Here is a 22383-nt window from a genome sequence, read left to right on the forward strand (position 1 = left end):
GCTGTAACATTGTTTATTAGTATTTGTGATTTCCTTGTGCCTCAGAAATCACACATACACACAGTGTTTGTATGCAGAAAACACTGTGCTTTGTCAACTGGTATTTGTGACAAAGACTAATCTTAAAACAAAGGTTATCCTGGATGTTTACTACTTGGATTTCTTACTGGTACTGGAGCATGGTCAACTTGGGTGTGACACATTCCCAGCTCCAACTTTTAAGACAAATACAATGCAACATGAGACATCCTTTAAGACAGTGCACTGAGATTGGTTTCCAGGTCATAGGCAAGAAGAGAGAGGGGGCAGGGTTGTTAAAAACAGAGATAAGGGCCTTTGGTAGCCTATATTGGATGAGAACTGTGCACTCGATTTATCAAAAGAAATGTATGTATATATACATTTTTTAAAGCTCTAGCAGGTGAGTAAAAATTGCTTGGTGTGTATACACGTTAGGATTGATGATGAGGGTGAAAACTGATGAGTGTGATGGATAGGAGAGTATGACTGAATGATAGGGGACATCTGGTGGGTGGAAGGGGTGATGCATGAAAAACAATAAGAAATGTGACCAGAAGAAGAAAAGCAACAGATGACCTTGTTTGCAGCTTGTGATGCCCACAGTTTTACAGATATCTCATTCATAATGCTTTACAAACCACCAAGGAACGGTGCGTAGCAAAGGGGTATGAAACTCATAGTAACAATATATCCCATAATAAGTTACAAAGACATATACTCAGTATTTAAACATAAAACAATTGTTTGTAAACCAGCAAAACTGCAGTTTTGAGACAAAAATGCATGTTGAATATGCCAGAATGCATTTTTTTTTAATGTTTCATATATTTATTTTTTTTACTCATTTTCAATATGGCACATTTCCATTCAGAGATGACAACTGTAACACTAACGTCAGACAGAGAGAAATGAACAGTCCCAAAACATCAACCAGCAGTGTGGATTAAAATCCCATAAGATCTCCTCAGCATACGTAATTTCGAAATTAAAAAATACTGTTAAATTCCTGCTGTACTGGTGCATAAGATACTTGTTAGATGTTATATATCAACATCAGTATTTATAAAAATCAAACTATTTCATCTGTGCACAAATATTTAGTGTGAATTTATTGTAGTGTATTCTGAACTTTTAGTGACATACTTTGGATGGTAGTGCCATCCATTACTTGAGCTGAAATTACTTTTGCATAATTTTCAAAAAAATGAGGAAAGTAGAAAAAGAAAAATATGTCCTTGATTGAATTTATGGACAGGTCCCCACACTACTCTGCACACTGTGACAATGCTGACATGCAAATGTTTACCAGGTACATAATTTGCCATGGTTATCTTCTTATCAACTTAGTTTAAAAGGAACACAAGTAGAGCTGAGGGTGATTGAAGGAACTTATGGGCATAAATTTGTGCTACTGAAAATTCAATTTGAATCATTTATATTTTAATTACAATTGTGAAAATTGGATGTAGAGGGTAGAATTGACAATAAGGATCAAATCAGAATCAGCTTTAATGGCCAAGTACGTACACAAAATACAAGGAATTTGGTTTTGGCTGTTGGTGTCACCCTAGGAATATGGAAGAGAATAACAAAAAATAAAGAAACTATAAAAAGAGAAGCAGGGAGGAAAATAAAAATAGCAGTAATAAAAATTAAATATAACACAATATATACAGAAATTTGCAGCTAGAAAGGAATATATAAACACAGTAGTGCAAAAATGATAATTGCTATCAACACAGTAGTGCAAATTATAATTGCATGATGATCAAATACATTTTAAGAGCAACCAAATTAAATGTAAAAACATTATATTTGTTTTGAAATTCACCAGAGTTTGATGTCAGTCTAGTAAATGTGTATGAAAATTATGAGATTCTAAATCGTTTTTAATTACAATAATTCAAGTTAAGCAACACACATTCAAATATAAAGTATTCAAAGGATTCATTCAGTTTAGAGTGGCACAAACTTCTGCCCACAGAAACTAGACCAGTTGGGCTCTACAAATTTATCAGTCTACAAAATCAAAAACATTGAACATATAGTTGGGGGTATTTGGGAAACAAAGAGCCACAAAAATAGATAAAAATGTTAAGGAAGAGTAGAGAGACAGTTATAAGGACATAGTAATATAGAAAGGCAATAAAAAGAGACCACGGTAGCAGAAAAGGTTGAGCCGTTGAGGTGTACAGCAGTGAGAAAGCTGAAAAGACGATAGGTAGAAGGTGAATGTAGCTCCTCTGTTCTGCCGCAGAGTGCCCACGGGGGTGGGTAGATGGGGGGTGGGTGGGGGGTACTGCCTGACGCGGGACGTTTCTGGTCTCGAGCACCGCGGATTTACTCCAGCTGGCACGCGCACGATGCTAGAAAGGAATATGGAATGATAACGACCGACAGCGTGGGATGGGCAGGCACTGCGGGCAGCTTTAACTTCCCCCGGTGGCGGCTCCGCTTCGAAATGGTAGGACTAAACCTGCTCCGGCAATATAATGCAGTAGGGTGTCTGTTCCTATTGGTGTGCTGTTTCATGTTTTCCCTAAAAAGACGCAATGCGAGGAGTTGAATGAGTAACACAGGCTACGCAGCTCAAAGTGGAGCAGAAAGCGACGGTGTAGTTGCATCTATTTCTCAGTATGTCAACAAGCCAGTTTTCTTCATTTTTGTGTATTTTAGTTTGTTGCAGCGTCCGAATATTATGCTGTGATCCGTTACGATTTTCTATGGAGACAAGCTGTAGCTAAATTTCATTCAAAATCTGGATTACAAAACATCCGTCTGACAATGGTATATACACATACTGCGTAACACAACTCAGAAACGACAGTGAGTCGTCACAATCAATCCTTAAATTCGGCACACACACGACACCCAAATTATCCCTTAATGTAATAAAATCTTAACTTTTGCAGTCGGTTGCCCCGTTCATTCCGCTGTCGTTTTACGTCAAACACACTAAGAAAGGCGGAAGCAAGCAACCTGGAACGGTTTCAAGTTGGGAAATTTAATTGACACGAAGCTCTTTTTGACTATAATATGTACGCCGAATTTGCCAGATAAACTCCCCAACAGCAGACGATTTTATGTCACACAGGAAACAGCAAGTACGCCTTTTATTAAACAAAAATAACTTTAAAGTCCCAGAGTTCTGAATGAAGTTTCGAGTGAGGTTGCTTGTGTGCCGGAAAAGAGACGTAACAGCGCAACACAGGCTTTAACCCACCGGCAAATATGGTTTTCGACCTCTGACGCCAGGCGATTTAGCGGACAAGATGCCTTGCAGTGTATGTGTAGGTGTGCAGTCGCGGGTGAAAGTTGTTGAGCTCGCGGCTTTGTGACGGAGGGTACAGCGGTAGGCCCGTCGGCTCCTTTTCGGTTCGTCACACAGTACGGTGGAAGGCCAAGTTGAAGTTCTCCGCCTCCTAGTCTGTGGATGTGTGGATATTTGTGCATGTTTGTGTTAGTCAGCAGAAAATGGCCGCAGTTAGAGCCAGCGGGCTGAGTTAGAATGACAAGCCGACAGAGGGCCTCCTGTCAGAGGGCTTGTCGGCCGCTGAGAAAACACAGATCTGGTGGAGGCAGAGCTGCTGAAGCCTCAGCTTAATTCGAAATACACAGCGGAGGATTCTACTTCAAGTTGAGCAGTTTACTGCTCGGCAACGGCTCAGAGCGGTTGCAGGGAAGATCGCAATCAAATACTGCCCTTTTGTCCCACATCAGTCCCATTAGATAAATGACACAAACACACACACACATGCATGTATGTGTGTCCGTGTGTATATATATATGTGTGTGTGTGTGTGTGTGTGTGTGTGTGTGTGTGTGTGTATATCTATCTATCTATCTATCTATCTATCTATCTATCTATCTATATATATATATATATATATATATATATATATATAGTCCATATTTACATATACTAACCAAAAATCTTAATATTTTGTTTGATCTTCTTTGACCCTGATAACAGTTTGCATTCTTGCTGCCGTTGTTTTTATGTACCTTCCAACAATCTCATCTGTTACTGAGTTCCAAGTACTTTCTCGCTGCTCCGGAGACTTGCTTTGGATGAAACTTTTATGCCACCTATTTTTGACTTCAATAAATTCCAGATCTGTTCAGTGGGATTCAAGTCTGGACTTTGACTTTGTCAGTCCATCAGTTCCAGTACTCCAGATTCTTTTACTTGGTCAAGCAGTCTCTGCACAACTTTAAAGTATGCTTGGGGTCATTGTCTTCTTGGTATATGAACAGACGACCAATCAGGTTCAATCGAGAAGGGATTCCATGATGCACCAAGATGTTGTGATAACCCCACAACAAAAGGCACATTTGTTTGTACAAATATAATGACAACAACAAAAATAGCTCATAAGATTTTAATTTCAGAGCTGATATCTAGCCATTTTCCATGATTTTCTTGATAATAACCAAAATCATTTAAGTTCTTACATCAATAGCTATGACATTGTACTGCCAAAACAGTGCTTTTAGGCATTCCATGTTTTCTTTTCTGTCTATTTTAGTCAAATGATACACTCAGGAGTTAGTACTTAGTTGCATAACCATTGTTTGTGATGACTGCAGCCATACGTCTTGGCATGCTCTCCACCAGCTTCTGACATTGTTCTGCTGTCATAGCAGCCCATTACTTTTGCACCAATGTTCTGGTTCTCCATCCAGGCTTTAACTGACCTTGCCGTATGGCAAGGGGCATGGTTTTGTTGGATAATCCAGTCATTGGAGGCAGGAAAGCGTTTTCCAGCTGATGGAAGATGACTGTTTTCAAGAGTAGCCCTGTACATTACCTGGTTCATTCAACCTTCACACAGTTGCATTTGCCCAGTTCCACCCATACTGAAACAACCCCAGATCATCACTGATCCACCCCCATGTTTTACTGTATGGGCAAGACAGTCTGGTTTGTAGGCTTCTCCAGACTTCCTCCGAACCAGTAAGTTGACTGGAGTGGGCATCAACTGAAAATTGGATTCATCACTGAAGAGAACCTTAGCCTAATCATCCACAATTCATGAGTAACCGGGCTTTCCTCTGCCTTTCATTGATAAAGGGCTTATTCTGTGCCCTGTGTGACTTTAGACCAACTTCCAGAAGTCAGTTTCCAACTGTCCTTGCTGAACAAGTCACATTTCTAGACAGTGCTCACTCATTTTTAAGGTCCCTTGAGGTCTGACGACGATTCCTGACACAGAAACGGATTTTGTGGGGTAGAAAGACGTTTCCTGACATGACCAGCTTGCAATTTGGTAGTACAATGTTCGGCTTGTTTTTCCTCTGTGTAATGAATGACTGTCTTGGAGCTCTTCAGTTTTTTCACTACCTGTCTCTCACTCAGTCCAATTTCCAGCAGTGCCAAGATGCTGCCTTTGTGGCTTCACATAATTGTTTTTTTTTAGGTGTTATGTGAGAGCTGACAACTTCTGAGTTGTGCAACGACTTGAATGTAAGCAGGAAACCACTCTAGGCCTTTGACATGAAATGGTCTCTTATATTTCCTGGGAATACAATTAAGCTTAATTATGTCAAATAGGCAAAGAGGACAAACAGTATTATGTAATCAGTTGTATTTTTTTAACCTATTTAATTTATATCTTTCGTGGTACCAGGAATTGAAATGAACAAGAAACTGAAGAAAACAAGAGTGGTCTAATATTTTTTTCCATGACTGTATATATATGTGTGCGTGTGCGTGCGTGTGTGTGTGTGTGTAAAATTTGTGACACCAGTCAACAACTGAAACCAGCTTCAATGTTATTGCATTGTGTATATATAGATGCATTAGTAGTACTAATCCACTATTTTTATATGATACTAATAAGTGTATTATAAGTGTCCTAATATATGTTTTTGGTTTTGTAAAAGTCAATCACATCATTTTTTCATACTTAATCCTTCACTCATCATAATATATCCATAGCCTATGCACCTTGCTACTGTTAGGGGGAAGGTGGTAACTGCTATGGTATTTCTGAGTGGAATTATTCAGAATTTCATTTATTGTTAAAACTGAATATAATACTAAACATCAGCTTTTAGCAGTAGTGGACAAAGGGTTCAGAACTTCAGTAAAATTGGCTATGTCACATTGTAAAAAAACAAGTTACATGCTTACGTCCTGTCATGTAATGATTTGTAAGTAAAAGCACATGAACATTACTAGCAAAAAGTATCAAAGGTAAGTATTCAACATAGAATAGAATAAGCTCATTGTTGTTAAATCTACAAGCAGAATTTTTAAAAGTAGCCTGACTGTCCAAATCTTTTGAATTGTATGAAGATGGAGTATCAAGTCACATTAAATGGAAATATTTTGGGAGGTAGTCTAAGTAAGTGCTTTAGATTTGTACTAAGGTGAATGTACTCAGATGCATTCCATCACTGTTTTGTAGAAGCACATCATCCCCCATCATTTTATGAACAACGCTGTGGGAATAACTGTTAAACTATGTCTAAACACGGAAATATTGTACTGCTTTGTTTCTGGCACAATCCACAAGGTGACTTTTCTTATGTTTAAACAATACGTTAAATTATGCCTTCACATAGACAATTGTTCGGCGTCATTTCATTAGACAAGACTGAACACTTTGAGCTGGTACACAGTTTTCCCTCTTTATGTGCACGGTTCGAATCCAAGTCTTGTATAACTTGCATAAAGCCAGACGGCTTTACGGTGACGGCTGCTCTGTTGTCAGTCAATGTAAGGATGGTTCTGAGATGAACTGTCGAGTGTGTCGCAAGGCCGGTTTCGGGAGGCAGAGTGCAGCAGCGGCTGCAGCTTTAAGCACATTGTTTGGGATGGGCTGAAATCATAACGTCATTTCAGTTCTCTTTCTTTTATTCTTCGCCCGCTCACCTTTTCTTTCTCAAAATAACACAGTCCCCCATGTTCCCTTACACCTCCGGCTATATTCTCCGAAGAATGATTATTGCGAACTCTGTTTTTCATCCTGTGGGGCATTTTTCTGGGGCATAAACTTTTCCAGAGTGTCATCGTTTCTGGTGTTAACGCGGCAGTCATCCGAGGCGAACAGCGGATAAGTGGATTCTTCGAAAAGCCTCTGTTTAACAGCCCAGGAAATGCCGCAGTTGCTCGAACTCCGAAGTGCCGCTGTTGAACTGAGTCAGCGGGGAAGAGCATGTTGAAATCCGTAAAAAGAAGTGACGACGCCGTGGGAAAGGAAATTCTCAACTCAGGAATATTAACGCAAATCCCGGTTTAATTCAGCTCCTTCCCATCAAAATGATGTTATCTTCACTCTCTCTGTCTCAGGTAAAACTACATTATGCTTCCTCTCTGCCCCCAGACCACGAATGTGTCATTACCCATGACACTATGTTGATTTGACAATGCCTTGTGTATGAGAGTGTGAATGACGTCCTCATTAAAAAAAAAAAGAAAGTAATTCCTTGCTAGAGTTGCAGTCATTGTGCAGAATAGAACGGGCTATAAATATGAATCACCGATTGATATCGGGGCAGGCATGCTAAACAGAGACTTTAACGTTTGGTTAACATTTGGTTAATATCTGAAACATTTTGGAATTTGGAATTCATGTTTAAACGACTTAATTAGATTACTCTTCTCTATGGTATTGTAATCAGCTGATCTTTACTTTTCGTGTACATCTGTATGTTTATATATGTGCAAAAGTATGCTCATGTTGTAGACTGTTTAGTTCCACTGTTTTGGGGATGCATAAATCAATAAATTAACCAATGGGAGGGACACGCAGTTTAGCTGTCAGAGACTGTACAGTAGATTTCTGTAGTACCCAGCTGCTCCATCAGGTAGGGCCTTTTACTGTTAAATGAGATGAAGTCATAGGTATGTTTCCTTTGTGTGCATTCAACAAGGTCACCTCCCTGCTGTCTAACTGCTAGCTGTCACAATCGTGTTAATGAACTCTGTGCAACATGCAACTAGAATGATGAAGAGTATCAGTGATGCTTTGCTCTGGGTTTGAGTGCATTTTAGAGGTGGCAGTAAGTACTGACAGGTTTCCTGGACTGATAAAGTTGCTGCATGATTATTTGTGGACATCTGTTTCAGATGAGCAGCTGTTTCCAGCAGCTGTGCCAGTGTTGACTACACTGAACAAGTCACTCCATCATGTACATCAGTTATAAGGATTATTTTTACATCAAATTGTTGTGAAGAGGTTGTTAATGTTACAGGTTGTTTATTGTGGGACATTGCAGATTGTTTGCTGTGTTTCATTGGATTTTGATGGACCAATTGCTGAATAATAATTTTGAATTAATTTTTAGCTATTTAATTCTTAATTCATGTAACATCGTGTTTGCTTTTTTTCCTTCAAATTGCCCTTGTACCTAAGACTTTGTCGTGAATATTATATGTCAACAGTTAAAAATCTGGTAAGTTTTATTTGTTTCAGTCATAAATCGGTAATTCATTGTTTTTTTTTTGTTTGTTTTTCTTTTTTCATTGTTAACCTGACAGACTTTACATTCGGGAAATTATCCAAAATTTTCTTCCCAAGTACTGGCTTGTTGAGACGATCTGTGTCAAAAGATCTGAAGACATTTGCAACATATCCCACAGAAAGACTAACAGACACTTCAAATGAGGGTTTTAGATTTAGTGGAAATCCCCAAACCAGTGAAAGGGCTGAATGCAAAACACAAGCAATACAAAACACAGTATATTTGTAATCGTTCTAAATGCATATATACAAACTACATTTAGAACAGAAATACTAAAAAAAACATGAGAACTGAGTAAATGACACTAACTAGAAGAGAAGGGAGGAGCAGTGTGTATGTATATGTACACTACCGTTCCAAAGTTTTGGGTCACCCAGACAATTTCATAGTTTTTGTGAAAACTCACACTTTTGTTCATGTGCTAACATAATTGCACAAGGGTTGTCTAATCATCATTTAGCCTTTCAACACGATTTGCTAACACAATGTACCATAAGAACACAGAAGTGATGGTTGCTAGAAATAGTCGTCTGTGTAGATATTCCATTAAAAATCAGCTGTTTCCAGCTAGAATAGTCATTTACCACAATGTCTAACAATGTCTAGACTGTATTTCTGATTAATGTTATCTTCATTTAAAAAAAGCATTTATTTCAAAAATAAGAACATTTCTAAGTTACCCCAAACTTTTGAACGGTAGTGTATATGTGTGTGTATGAGAGTGAGAGTGCAGTTGAAGAAGAATATATGACATGAAAGAGACACAGTGTGAGCGTGTGCGTGTGTGTGTGCGTGTGTGTGTGTGTGTGTGCGTGTGTGTGTGTGTGTGTGTGTCCCCACATAAATGTGCTCCACAGGTGATAAACAGGAACAAGAATCAACTATGAGCTGATGGAGTTTCTGCTTGAAAGTAGAAAGTGGTGTTTGAGGGTTTTTGTAGAGTGGAAGCTTTATTGTGGAAGTGGAAAGCTAATCTGGATTTGGTTTTTGTGTGAAGATCATTGATATGAGTGGTGAAAGACAGAGATGAGTCCAGCCAGATGCTTAGGTATATCATATTTTCGCTCGAACAGCATGCATTTAGTCTTACTGGTGTTAATGCTGAGGTGGAGATTATGAAAGGACTGCTCTACAGACGTAAGACTGAGTTGGGACCGAATATTCGGATATTCAGGTCCAGCCCTAAAACTAATATCACTAGCCAATGGGAAATAGAGTGGATGCGGGTCTTAGAAAGACGTTGAGATCCAGCTGCATTTGAGTCCATACCGGCAAGCAGAGAGCGCAGTATTCCACCAAGGCTTCTCAGTCGTTGTACAATTTCCAACTGATAAGTCCGCAGCGGTCGATTTGTAGTAGGATGGCAATCATGTGATCATCAGCAAACAGCTGACATAGTGTTCACTTGTCATGGTTACAGTGATAATAAATACATGCGGGGTTCCCATGGCTTTGAGTTTTAGTTGAATACCCCTGTACTATACTATATATGTACAATACCCCTGTACTATACTATATATGTACAATGCCCCAGTACGATACTATAAATGTAGTATACTCCTGTACTATACTATATATGTACAATGTCTCTGGCCTATACTATATATGTGTTCAGGATGGTTATTTCTGTTGCACAGCACGCTCACTTCCGCTTTTTACGCACATTCCTAGTGCGGAATCCGATTACTCGATTAAAAGGCTTGTTTCTCTCACAGTCCCAACATCTAATTCAGCTGAGGTTTTGTACTTGTGATTTTACTCTTAATAGATACATAACCCACCACCAATCTCTTGTTCACTGCAGTAACTGCAGGCTGACATTCTCCTTAGTTTCCAGCTTCTTAAACTTGCAGTCGCTTCCTTTAATGCTTGAAGTGTCAAGCTCTAAATAAAAATTACCAAATTACTGCCAAAAAGCTTTATTCTTTGTCGGGTTGATCAAGTAGTAGTAGTAATAGTAATAATAATAATAACAATAATAATAATAATAATAATAATAATAATAATAATAATAATAATAATAATAATAATAATAATAATAATAATACATTTTATTTAAAGCGCCTTTCAAGGAACTCAAGGACACTTTACAGAGACATAAATATCGACAACAATAATTAAAAACTATACAATAAAAAAAATCAATAACAAGAATAAAACAAATAACAACAAAGAGGTGTGGCACAGTGAGGTTAGGGTGTGAGGGAGTATGCAGTCCTGAACAGGTGAGCTTTGATTTTGGATTTGAAAACTGAGTTCCAGAGCTGAAGAGCAGAGCGGCTGAAGGCTCTGCTCCCCATGGTGCTGAGACGGGCGGAGGGGACAGTGAGGTGGATGGAGGAGGATCTGAGGGAATGGGATGGAGTGTTGACAGAGATGAGGTTGGAGAGGTATGGAGGAGTGAAATGATGGATGAACTTGAAGGTGAACAGAAGGATTTTGAATTGAATTGAATTCTTTGCTTGATTGGGAGCCAGTGGAGTTCTTGCAGGATGGAGGTGATGCGGTGGTAGGAGGGGGTTTGGGTTATGATACGGGCGGCAGAGTTGTGAACGAGTTGAAATTTATGGAGGGACTTATGAGGGAGGCCGAACAGAAGGGAGTTACAATAATCCAGGCGTGAGGTGACAAGACTGTGCACAAGGATGGAGGTGATGTAGGGGGTGAGGGAGGGGCAGAGACAGTTGACATTACGTAGATGGAAGTAAGCAGACCAGGTGACGTTATTGATGTGTGAATGAAATAATAGTGTGCTATTGAGGATGACACCCAGAATATTTACTTGAGGGGAGGGGGAGACTGAGGAGCTGTCAATGGTGAGGAAGAAACTGTCAGCCCTAGATAGGGTGGATTTGGTGCCGATGAGCAGGAATTCTGTTTTATTGGGGTTTAATTTTAGAAAGAGGGAAGTGAACCAGGAATTGATTTCAGAGAGACAGGTAGTAAGGGAGGGAGGAGGAAATGTGGAGTTTAGTATGCAACAAAGGTAGAGCTGGGTGTCATCCGCTAAGCAGTGAAAGTGAATGTGAAACTTGCGGAAAATATGGTCAAGGGGGAGGAGGTATGTAATAAAGAGAAGGGGCCCCAGGACAGAGCCCTGGGGCACACCTGAGGTGACTGGGGAGGATGTGAAGGACTTGAGTTGTATAAAGTGAGAGTGGTCTTTGGGATATGACTGAAACCAGAGGAGGGGGGCGGTGTGAGTGATACCAAGTGAGGAGAGTCGACTGAGGAGGATGGAGTGTGAGATGGTGTCAGAGGCTGCACTCAGTTCAAGGAGGATGAAGAAGGAGATTAAACCAGTGTTGGCTGCAAGGAGGAGGTCATTGGTGATTTTGATGAGGGCTGATTTGGTGGAGTGAAGGGTGTGGAAACCGGATTGAAAAAGCTCATACAGGTTATTTTTGGTGAGGTGAGAGTGGAGTTGCGTGGCTACTGTTTTTTCAAGGATTTTAGAAAGGAAGGGTAAATTGGACATGGGGCGGAGGTTATTGAAATCATTGGGATCTGCGGGGAGGGGATCTAACTGGGATGTGGAGGGCTTGGATTTCTGAATGATGTCCGATATTTCGGAGGAATCTGGGAGTTTAAAACAGAAAGAGTGAGAGTGTTGAAAAGATACAGGTGTATGGGGAGGCAAAGAGTCAGAGCGGAGGAGCTGGTGGATGTTTTGGATTTTCTGATTGAAGAACAACATCAGGGGATTGCGGGTGTCAGTAGAAAAAAATGGGAAGGCAGGGAGTGGGGAGACTGGAAAATGTTATTCAGCGGTGAGAAGAGAGATTTAGTGTTTCCTTCATTGGAGATGATGAGACCGGAGTAATAGGCGGATTTGGTGTGGGTGAAGTCTTTGTAATGAGTTAAGTGAGTAGTGTACATGTGTTTGTGTATAGTAAGACCAGTTCTTTTATAGTCATTGAAGTTGATGCCCTTTTGCCTTTAGCACACGGAGTTCAGGGGGAAGATGAGGTGAAGGAAACAGATCAGGTTTTCAGAGGGGGCAAGAGAGGTGAGGATGCTGCAAAGTAGGGCTGCAACTAACGATTATTTTAATAATCAATTGGCCGATTATTTTTTCGATTAATCGATGAATCGGATAAAAAAAACAACATATTTTTAATTTCCGCCGCTTTATTCAGAAAGAGAAGATTTTGGACTGACAGAGCAAATAAGATCACTGTAGCGAAGCCTTTGTCTTCAAACTTCGACAAAAGCCTCATGCCAGTGATGATCAGTCAAGACAGCTGCTTGCTGTGGTGGACATGATGTCCTTCTCATCATGAAGCCTGTCATTTTTTGCTGTTGATGAAATGAGAAAGATAGTATAGTTTGAGTATGTATTATGGCACAATTTACAACTCAGTAATTATCTTGTTTTATTTGCAGTATTAGGTTAAGACAAGTAAGTAGTCCAAAGAGCAAAACACAAAGTGCGCATGCACGCACAGACAGACAGACAGACAGACAGACAGACAGACAGACAGACAGACAGACAGACAGACAGACAGACAGACAGACAGACAGACAGACAGACAGACAGACAGACAGATAGATAGGACAAGCACCATAAAAAATACTTCATTATATAACTTGAGTAGATGTATTAAGTTACTTTTAACCCCGGTCTAAATGCAGTTCATCCTGCCTCACTCAAACACAGACCAGTGTCTTCACTCAGACTTTGTCAGAAAATTTAAACTCGAGGCTTAATCTTTAAATTATTATCACCATTGTGGGCAAGTGACGTTTATTTATAAAGCATATTCAAACACTGCTTAAGCTGATTAAAGTGAAATAAAAAGTTTCACGTGCACACACACGTGCCCTGTCACTGTCATTAATCAACTAACAAGCAAATGCTAGCATCAGGCGAGCTACCAGAGAGGCTAACGTTACGTTTCCTCACTGTAAAACAGAACAAACGTAGGATACTGTAGTGACTTACCTGCTGTTGAGCTCCTTCATCCTCATCGGTGACATGTTGCGTTTCAGGTGCTCTATCATCATCGTGGTGCTCATGTTCCATCTCACTTTTGCAAAGCTTGCATGTTACGCATGTTTTTTGTTTTGTGAAGCGTGAAATGCTCCCACACTTTTGAGGACTTCGGTCAAACTGTTTTCTCCGTGTCAGTCATGTTTCATTGAATTTATTCTGAATTTACTTTCGCTTTGCCGCTACCTCGCTCTGTTCACCTAGCTCTACAGGTGGAGTTATTTAAAAAAACAAAAACAAAAAAAAATACTTTATTTCCGTCAGCCAGCATTGACAAAGCTCTGCAGGTGGAGTAGATGACTCCGCGACATGGTGAGTGACGCATGAATCGCGCGACACAACGAATCGATAATGAAATTCGTTGCCAACGCTTTTAATAATCGATTATTATCGATTTTATCGATTTGTTGTTGCAGCCCTACTGCAAAGACTGTCATTATAGTGTGAGACCAGATCGTCAGGCGTGGAAAGAGAGTCCAGGAACATGATATTGTCAATTTTGGAGCAAAGTGTGTCCATATTAATGTCCTTTCAATTCCAGAAAGTGATGAGACGTGGGGACTTGATGGCAGAAAGGCAGAGGGCAGTGTCAAATGTAAGGAGGAAGTGGTCCGAAACATGAATATCATCAGTGGTGAGGTTGGAGGGGGTAAGACCAGAGCAGCAGATGAGATCCAGGGCGTGTCCTTTTGTGTGTGTTGGAAAGTCCGTGAACTGCTGAATTCCAAAACTGCCCAGGCATAATAAAAAGTCTTTGGAGAGGAGAGACTACTATTGTCAATGTGTATGTTAAAATCCCCCAGAAGTACAACATTAGGTGAGAGGCTTAAGAGGTGGGTGAGAAGAGTATAAAGGTCATTTAAAAAGTCACTATGGTGTTTAGGAGGGTGATAAACTGTTACAACAATACTGGGAGTGGGTCCAGGGAGTTTAAAAACAGTACATAAGCTGAATGCAGGTACAGACACTGGCAACACCTTCCACTTCTCGTGGTGAATTATCGCGAGACCACCACCCCGACCGGTGCCACGGGGATGGGAGATGTAAACAAACCCAGGTGGTGAGGCTTCATTCAGCTGGGAGACGTCGTTTATCTGCTGCCACATCTCTGTCAGACAAAGAAAATCCAACTTATGGTCAGCCAGGAGATCCTGGATAAGATGGCCCTTGCCCGTGAGAGAGCGGATGTTGAGCAGACCGAAGCGGACTGTGGTGTTGTTGTGCCTGACGGGAGCGTTAGCCGACCTGGCTAGGCAGGCTAATGTCCTGTGGCCTGCAGTCCTGACGGTGATTCTGGGGGGACGGCGAGAAGTGGACCAGAAGGAATTTATTTCATTTGAGGAGTTGCCATAGTTGAAGTTACGGCGAGACCCATGGTGGATGTATCTCCGGTGGGGAGGGAGAGTGATGTCCGGGTGGAGGTGCAGATCTGGTGGCGGTGGAAGCCTGGGCAGGAGCCGACGGATCCAGTGAAGCTCGCTGGCTGAATACCGAAGTATTCCAGCCACAGGATGATGGCAGAGCGAGAGAAGCGTCCACAGGAGAACAGACCAGATGTAAAGCTTTTCGACCCACGTCGGGCTGGAACAGCCAGGTGGATCAGAGGAGGCGGGTACTCACTTCAGGTGAGCAGAAGTGTGCAGAAGTATCCAGGGAGGACACAAAGTTCAACGATAGCAGAGTCTATTGAAGAGCAGACGCTCACACACGTGCAAAACACGCACTTTACACAAGTCATAACACCACAAAACCATAACCAGGTAAGGACCCAAGTACACACACACACACACACACACACAGACACACACACACACACACACACACAGTGGGCAGATTGTAGCAGAGTGACTAATTAGAAATATCATTCATCTCTTACTACATCTCATTTTGCTTTATAGTTTCCGATTCCTTTTCCAGGTGCACAATAGCTCAAAAGCAGCATGTAGGCCCAGAGCTCTGCTTTTTAGAAGTGGTGGACATTTCTTTAATGAAAATGTTTGCTGTGCTGTCAATAAGAGCCTTGGGAATGATCGGGGAAATTATTTAAGTTGAAGCTTATTTATATAAGCTTGGTAGCTGGAATGTATAAGTTAGGGACCAAAATGTGAACACCAATACAGTGGAGGCACTGAACTTGTATTTATGTACATTTATTAAACTAACTACATTTATTAAACTAACAACACTATAGCAACTACTAATTTTGACAACTATAACACACATTGAGACAAGACAACAACACAAAAGAAATGCTGTGAATGTGAGTGAGGGGGGGAAGGAAGGAAGAGAAGATAATATTATGATGCAATATTGGGGTAAATATGGTGATGTAATATGATGTTCTCAGAAAAAGAGATTAATAGACCGCACCTGAAATCAGCTGTGAATTTGATGGTCAGTGAATTTGGAGACTTACAGGACTTTATGTTTGGTGATAAAAGAGAATTTAGAAGATTGCACCAAATTTCAATGACTGAAAGCTACTTGCGTGCATGCTGTGGTGCTTCGGCGGAGCTCCTGCTGATGGACTGTCTGCTTGGCCTGTTGATCTGGGTCAGAATAGTGGAGTCTCCAAGTCGGTCTTGAAGGACTTGAGTAGAACTCAGGAAGGACTCTTTGTAAGAAGAACTTATAGAAAAGAGAATTCTTGGGAAGGAGGACTCTAAGAAGGCATAGTTTAATAGTGATCTTGAGGATGTTACTGAAATCAGTGTTCAACAGTTTCTTTCAGATGATTACACATGGAGAATACTTAAGTCCCCTGCGACAGACTCGCGACCTGTCCAGGGTGTCCCCTGCTTTCGCCCCAAGTCAGCTGGGACAGGCTCCAGCCCCCCGCAAGCCTCATCCTAATAACACAAACTTCATACCATGCTTGCAGATTTGGAATATGTCTTCTTTTAGGATTGAACATCTGGTGGAGTGCCTTAATGTCTCTGCTCCATGGATCACAGCGGACCCTGTCTCCAGTCTGTGAATGAAAATGAAAACTTGCTCTTTCTTTGTTTTACAGTTGATTATGGCTGATTGAGCCTACCTTTCATACAACCCAGATCCAAACAAGCACATTTCACTTATAGCAATGTAGAACATATTATGATGGAAAATTACCAGTAACTGCAATGCCAACTAATATTTCTCGATTATGAGAGAAGGAGCTCCTTTTACTATTCCTGTGTAAAGGAGGACTGTTGACAGCAACCTCTCTCAAAGCTGCATTGGTTTAGTGTGCTTGTGAGAAGTTATATTAAATGTTTAGTTTTAAAAAAAACAAACTTTTTTGAGACTTTATAGGAAGCAGCTATTAATGAAAAAATGTGTGGTGGAAAATATAATCCGAAACAGTTCTTCTAATGAAATTGTGACATTTTAATACAATAAAATGTAGTGCTACAGACTTGACATTAAGAAACAGGTTTTTCAAACCTTCCATTAGTCACTAATTGTCCATTCAGTGTGATGAGTAAAAATAGCAAAATTGCCCAGACTAATGGAGGAAAAAATGGAAGAATATTCAAGGATCAAATCCAGCAGTGTTGAAGATTTCATTAAGGGTATGTAGTACTGCTCTTTCCTGTTTGTGTGTTTAACTGATTTTGCTATTGATTATTGTGTATGTACTATCTGTATGTGTGTTTATCATGTAGGATGAGTTCCATCCGTTCATTGAGGCTCTGCTGCCCCAGGTCCGTGCCTTTGCTTACACATGGTTCAATCTCCAAGCCAGGAAAAGGAAGTACTTCAAAAAACATGAAAAGAGGATGACTAAAGAAGAAGAAAGAACTGTCAAAGATGAACTGCTAGGAGAGAAGGCAGAGGTAGGATTAATAAGTGGAGTGGAAGAAACCAAGCATTATTATTTTATCAAAAAAGAAAAAACTAGAACAAATTCTTTTGTTCTAACACAAGACTTTTTACTTGTAGCAAAACTGGTGTTTTACAGTACATTCATATATTTGACACACTCCCAAATTACACTAAGCATACTAATATGCTTGTAAAATGCATTATTTAATACATTACTTGACTTTTCTCTCTACACAATGTCATTCTGTTCCTAGGTGAAACAGAAATGGGCCAGCCGTCTTTTGGCAAAGCTAAGAAAGGACATTCGACCTGAATGTAGAGAGGACTTTGTCTTGTCAATCACTGGGAAGAAAGCTGCATGTTGTGTCTTGTCAAACCCTGACCAGAAAGGCAAAATGAGACGCATAGACTGTCTACGACAAGCTGACAAGGTACATTGTAAACTGTTTTACCAGCAAGAAAACAGTGAATTTCACATAGTTATCATTGTTAAATAATGTGTATTGATATTGCACTCTGCCCTTTTTGACACACCTACCTGGACAACAGTCGCTGTTTTTTTAATCACATTGAAATTAACAACTTCTTTTGCAAGGGAGTCCTAGCCAAGATAGACATCAGCAAATACAAAACACAGTTACAAAATTACACAGTTAAAACACAATTAAGACACAAGCAAAAAACAAATGATAAAATTTACAAGCAAATTTTGACAAGTGCAGATTGTGGAGTCGGCCTCAAGAACTCGCAGTTTGGATTTAGAAGCACTCAAAGAGATAAGTTCAGTTAATTTCCAGTCTTTCTGCAACATTTTCCATGCAGAAGTTGCAGAATAAACAAAAGCCTTTTTTCCCAATTCAGTATGGGCATATGGAACAGAAAGCAACAAATGATCTTCACATTACCAGATAGCAGTAGTAATAAGATGATCAACAATCTCTGCCTTTGAACATTACAAAATGAATCAGACTTTGGATATGTTGAAACCAAGCAAGATCTCTCACAAAATGTATTTATACAAAGCCAGAAGGTTTTGAAGTTGAGACAAGTCTCTGGGTAGATCAGATGATAGATGTATGTCCTGTGCCAATTGGATTGGTGGTGACACAGGTTTTACAGCAACCACAGCACAAGTGCATTCATGAGCAATGTCCCATAGGCTAAACACTTTGTTAGATGTACTCACCCAGGAACAACCACTTGCACCCAAGTCCCAAACAATTAATAAACTGAATAAAGTCATAAGAAATGCCATTGTCCACAACTCTCAGCACTTCTCAACATAGAGTGGAACGATATCAGCAAGCTGCTCAAACCTTAGAATAGTGGAGAAGGCTTCAACAATCAGCACAGGCCTCAGAATGTTGAAAAAGGCTTCAGTAACCAGTACAGTCCTCAGTGTGGTATGGAAGGTGTTTGCAACAGCACAGGTCTCAGAATGGTGAAGAAAGCTTCAGCAGTGTAGTACGGGCTACAGTGTAGGGTGAATGGTTCCAGTACACAGGTCAAACCAAAATAATCTGTGTAGTGAAGCTGATGCTGCAGTTCCAGGCTAGAAGCAAACCATACTACAACAGGAGATGAATCTCTGTGTTGCTGACTTGCTGTCTATCCTGTTCCTGTGCTGCTGTCACAGTTCTAGGCTGAAGGTAAAGCACACTGCAGCTGATGCCTGGGTCTCTAGTTAGCTCCAACAAGAGTTCTGGCCTCAGAGCACATGGAGCAGGCCAAAATCCTCAGAGCAGCTCACAGAAATAACAGGGTAAATAGGCCACAGTCCCAAAAACTTGAAAAATACTTAAAATACATGAACAAACACCATCACAAAAAACTTTTTTGAGAATGAGAAAGGCACTAAAATCCACTACAATAGTTGAAACAGACAAACACTGAGCAGACAAAAGGGACATGCTGCCATCTTGGATTTCCCTACACAATGTGAGGTAGGTGGTATGTCTGTACCGATATTTACTTTTGTCCCTCTGCTCTAGTGACAGCGATGGCCAGAGGTATTATGGGGAACATATCTCAAGAACGCCTTCAGGGAATTTGATCAGTTTTGGTACAAACATTCACTTAAACTCAAACATGAACTGCTCAAAGGTCACTAGGACCTCACCAAACACATAATAGCCATACCTTAATAATTCATACACTAATTATGTCAAACTTTAACAAAATAGACTTTAATACATACGAGACAGCAATTCCAATTATATTTTGGAATCTGGGGTAAAATGAATTCCAAAGGATTTTTGGAATGCTACCTTCTGCATCCAGTGACAGTGGTAATAAGTCAGTATTCACATCAGTCACCTCAGTTGCAAAAAGTTAGAAGTTAGTCACAAAACAAGGCACAGTCTGACAAAGTCAACAGTGCAGTTTGGCTTGATATATGTGCAAACTGATGATCCTGTCTAATCCTGTTTTTATTTACTAGATAATTTAAAATAATTTTCATCATCTAAGCAGTTGGCAGTCTGGGGCAGCTTTGTTCATGAAATGATTATTGTATTTTTCCCACAGTTAGGTAGTATTACAGAAATATCCCTATCAACATGCCCACAGCCAAAAATATGGCAAAACATGGAAGCAGTAAAATACACCCTGATCAGAAAGCTTGTGTTAGAAAAATTGACTTGGTAAGTAATGAAATCCTGAATTCGTAGTCAGACTGAAACAGTATCATGAAGAGAAACAGTGATGCTGTGACTTCACATGATATATTTGTATATACCTTTGACTTCAGTGAGGCTTACCGTATATTGTTTTTAGCCAACAATGGTTGCGTTTTGTCTTTTCTGAGGTGTGGAGACTGGACCTGGTGATGGTTATCCTTTTTAAAGGGATCCCACTGGAAAGCACAGATGGAGAGCGGCTGGTGAAAGGAGGCCAGTGCTCCAATCCAGTCCTCTGTGTCCAGCCTCGACATATCTCTGTCTCTGTCAAAGAGCTCGACCTCTACCTCGCTTTCTATGTGCAAGAGAGAGGTATGCCCCAAACACACTTGAATGTTTTTTTTATCTTATCTTTCATTTGTATTTTGAGATACAGTATACTTCAGGTTCAATAGGGTAAATCATGATGTAAAGAATAAACTGTTACTCATCTGTAGTAAGAAGTGATGCTGGCGATTCCTTTATACTAATATTTTTATTATAGACTAATGTGAAAACTGTGTGGTTGAGACTACTTTTTAATACTTTAAATAATTATGGATAGATGGATAGATATGAGACAAGAATCCTTGAATATAGAGAAAGACAGGCAAAAGAAAAAAGGATGATAAAACAGTAAATATCAGAATCCAGATTGCTCCATGCTAAAATCAGTTGTTTACCACATAGCTAAAACACATGGTGAAATAAACTAGAGAGAATATGAAACACATTGTAAAGTGTAACTATTAAAATAAGGACATTCAAAGATAAATTGTCTTTTTCATATCACAAGAGTTGAGAGCAAAACAAGAGGAAAGACAGCAGAGTACATGGCAAGACTGAAAAAAACATTTTGATGCTTTTGTAAATGAGAAAAGTTTCCATAATAAATGTGAAAAATGCAACAAAATTAAATTAGTCATTTGTCTTGGCAAGGGATTTTACAAGTTTCTCCGGGGCTGTCAGTGTTTTTGAATTTTACTCAGAGATGCTGCCAGTGAAGCAGGTGTGCATGGCAGAAATGATCCAACATCACAACCATTTCAGAGAAGCCATAATGGATGTGAGGCAGTTGGTTAATCCTAGGAAATCTTGCAAGTTGCTCCATAAGCTGAAAATAGAATTGTTATGTTTTCTCCCTTTCTCTACCTCTCCAGAGACAGAGGACAGCAGCAGTCCCAGTCGTACAGGAATGGGTTCTGATCAGGAGGACAGTCGAACTGCCACCATGGGTAATGTAAACTTTTCATTTCAGTGAACTCTTCAGTTTTTCTGCCACTTGTTTTCATAAGAAGATTTGCACTTTGTTACTTTAGTTATTCTGTAAGATACATATGCATAATGCTAAAATATTTTGTGTGTATAGGATATATGTTTTTCATGTAGTATGTGTTAATTATTTATTATCAGGTAATATGAGCAAATACAATAAATGCCTAGTACATAAACAGTCTATTAACTCAGTTTGATGTGATACATGATATAACCTATCATCTGTAGTAAAAAATAACAGCAAGTCTGCAAGGATATTTACAGCATTTGGAAGATAGGGATTGTGATCAAGAAAAGCACTAGGTTATCCATGTGCAGCAATGTGTTATAGCCCATACCACTACTTTGTGACAATGTTGTATTCTTTGGAACCAAAGGCTACAATAAAAAGTCATGCAAAAGCTGGGTATTAGATGAGTGCCACTATAGCTACAACAATTTGTGCACTGGTTTTGTCTTAGAACAACTGTTGTTGGAGTCTCTTAGCATGATCAAAATATTACACAATGCAAAATCAGAACAACACACACTTAAAAAACTGAAATAAAGATGAAAGCACACAAGTGCAACTAGAAGGATGGATTACCAAGGCAATGATATTTCATATATCCACAGCATACCATTACTCACATTAACTGAGCACCTTTCTAATTACAGATGTGGACAAAATTGTTGGTACCCCTCGGTTAATGAAAGAAAAACCCACAATGGTCAGAGAAATAATTTGAATCTGACAAACATAATAATAAATAAAAATTCTATGAAAATGAACCAATGAAAATCAGACATTGCTTTTGAACCGTGGTTCAACAGAATTATTTTAAAAAATAAACTCATGAAACAAGCCTGGACAAAAATGATGGTACCCCTAGAAAAGACTGAAAATAATGTGACCATAGGGATATGGTCAATCAAGGTGTGTCCTCTAATTAGCATCACAGGTGTCTACAAACTTGTAATCAGTCAGTCGGCCTATTTATAGGGTTACAAGTAATCACTGTGCTGTTTGGTGACATGGTGTGTACCATACTAAACATGGACCAGAGGAAGCGAAGGAGAGAGTTGTCTCAGCAGATTAGAAAGAAAATTATAGACAAGCATGTTAAAGGTAAAGGCTATAAGACCATCTCCAAGCAGCTTGATGTTCCTGTGACTACA

The 22383-nt window shown here is 39.8% G+C and overlaps 1 protein-coding gene across 8 annotated transcripts in view; it reads left to right on the top strand.

Moving 5' to 3' along the window:
• The first annotated feature begins 2319 nt into the window (after positions 1-2319).
• nfic (nuclear factor I/C) overlaps positions 2320-22383 on the top strand; it is a 99621-nt gene continuing 79557 nt past the window's right edge. For 3 of the 8 annotated variants that reach the window (XM_055005154.1, XM_055005145.1, XM_035954005.2), the window contains exons 1-5: positions 2322-2485; positions 17134-17304; positions 17548-17724; positions 20100-20283; positions 21111-21185. In XM_055005154.1, the coding sequence (XP_054861129.1) occupies positions 2405-2485; positions 17134-17304; positions 17548-17724; positions 20100-20283; positions 21111-21185 (688 nt within the window). In that variant the 5' untranslated portion in view covers positions 2322-2404. Of the gene's footprint in view, positions 2486-6008; positions 7319-17133; positions 17305-17547; positions 17725-20099; positions 20284-21110; positions 21186-22383 lie in introns of those variants that run through there. The other 5 variants (XM_055005144.1, XM_055005160.1, XM_055005149.1 and 2 more) reach the window with 4 other exon arrangements.

Source organism: Amphiprion ocellaris, chromosome 2 (genome assembly GCF_022539595.1).
Source record: "Amphiprion ocellaris isolate individual 3 ecotype Okinawa chromosome 2, ASM2253959v1, whole genome shotgun sequence".
In the NCBI taxonomy this organism is placed as follows: Eukaryota; Metazoa; Chordata; class Actinopteri; family Pomacentridae; genus Amphiprion; species Amphiprion ocellaris.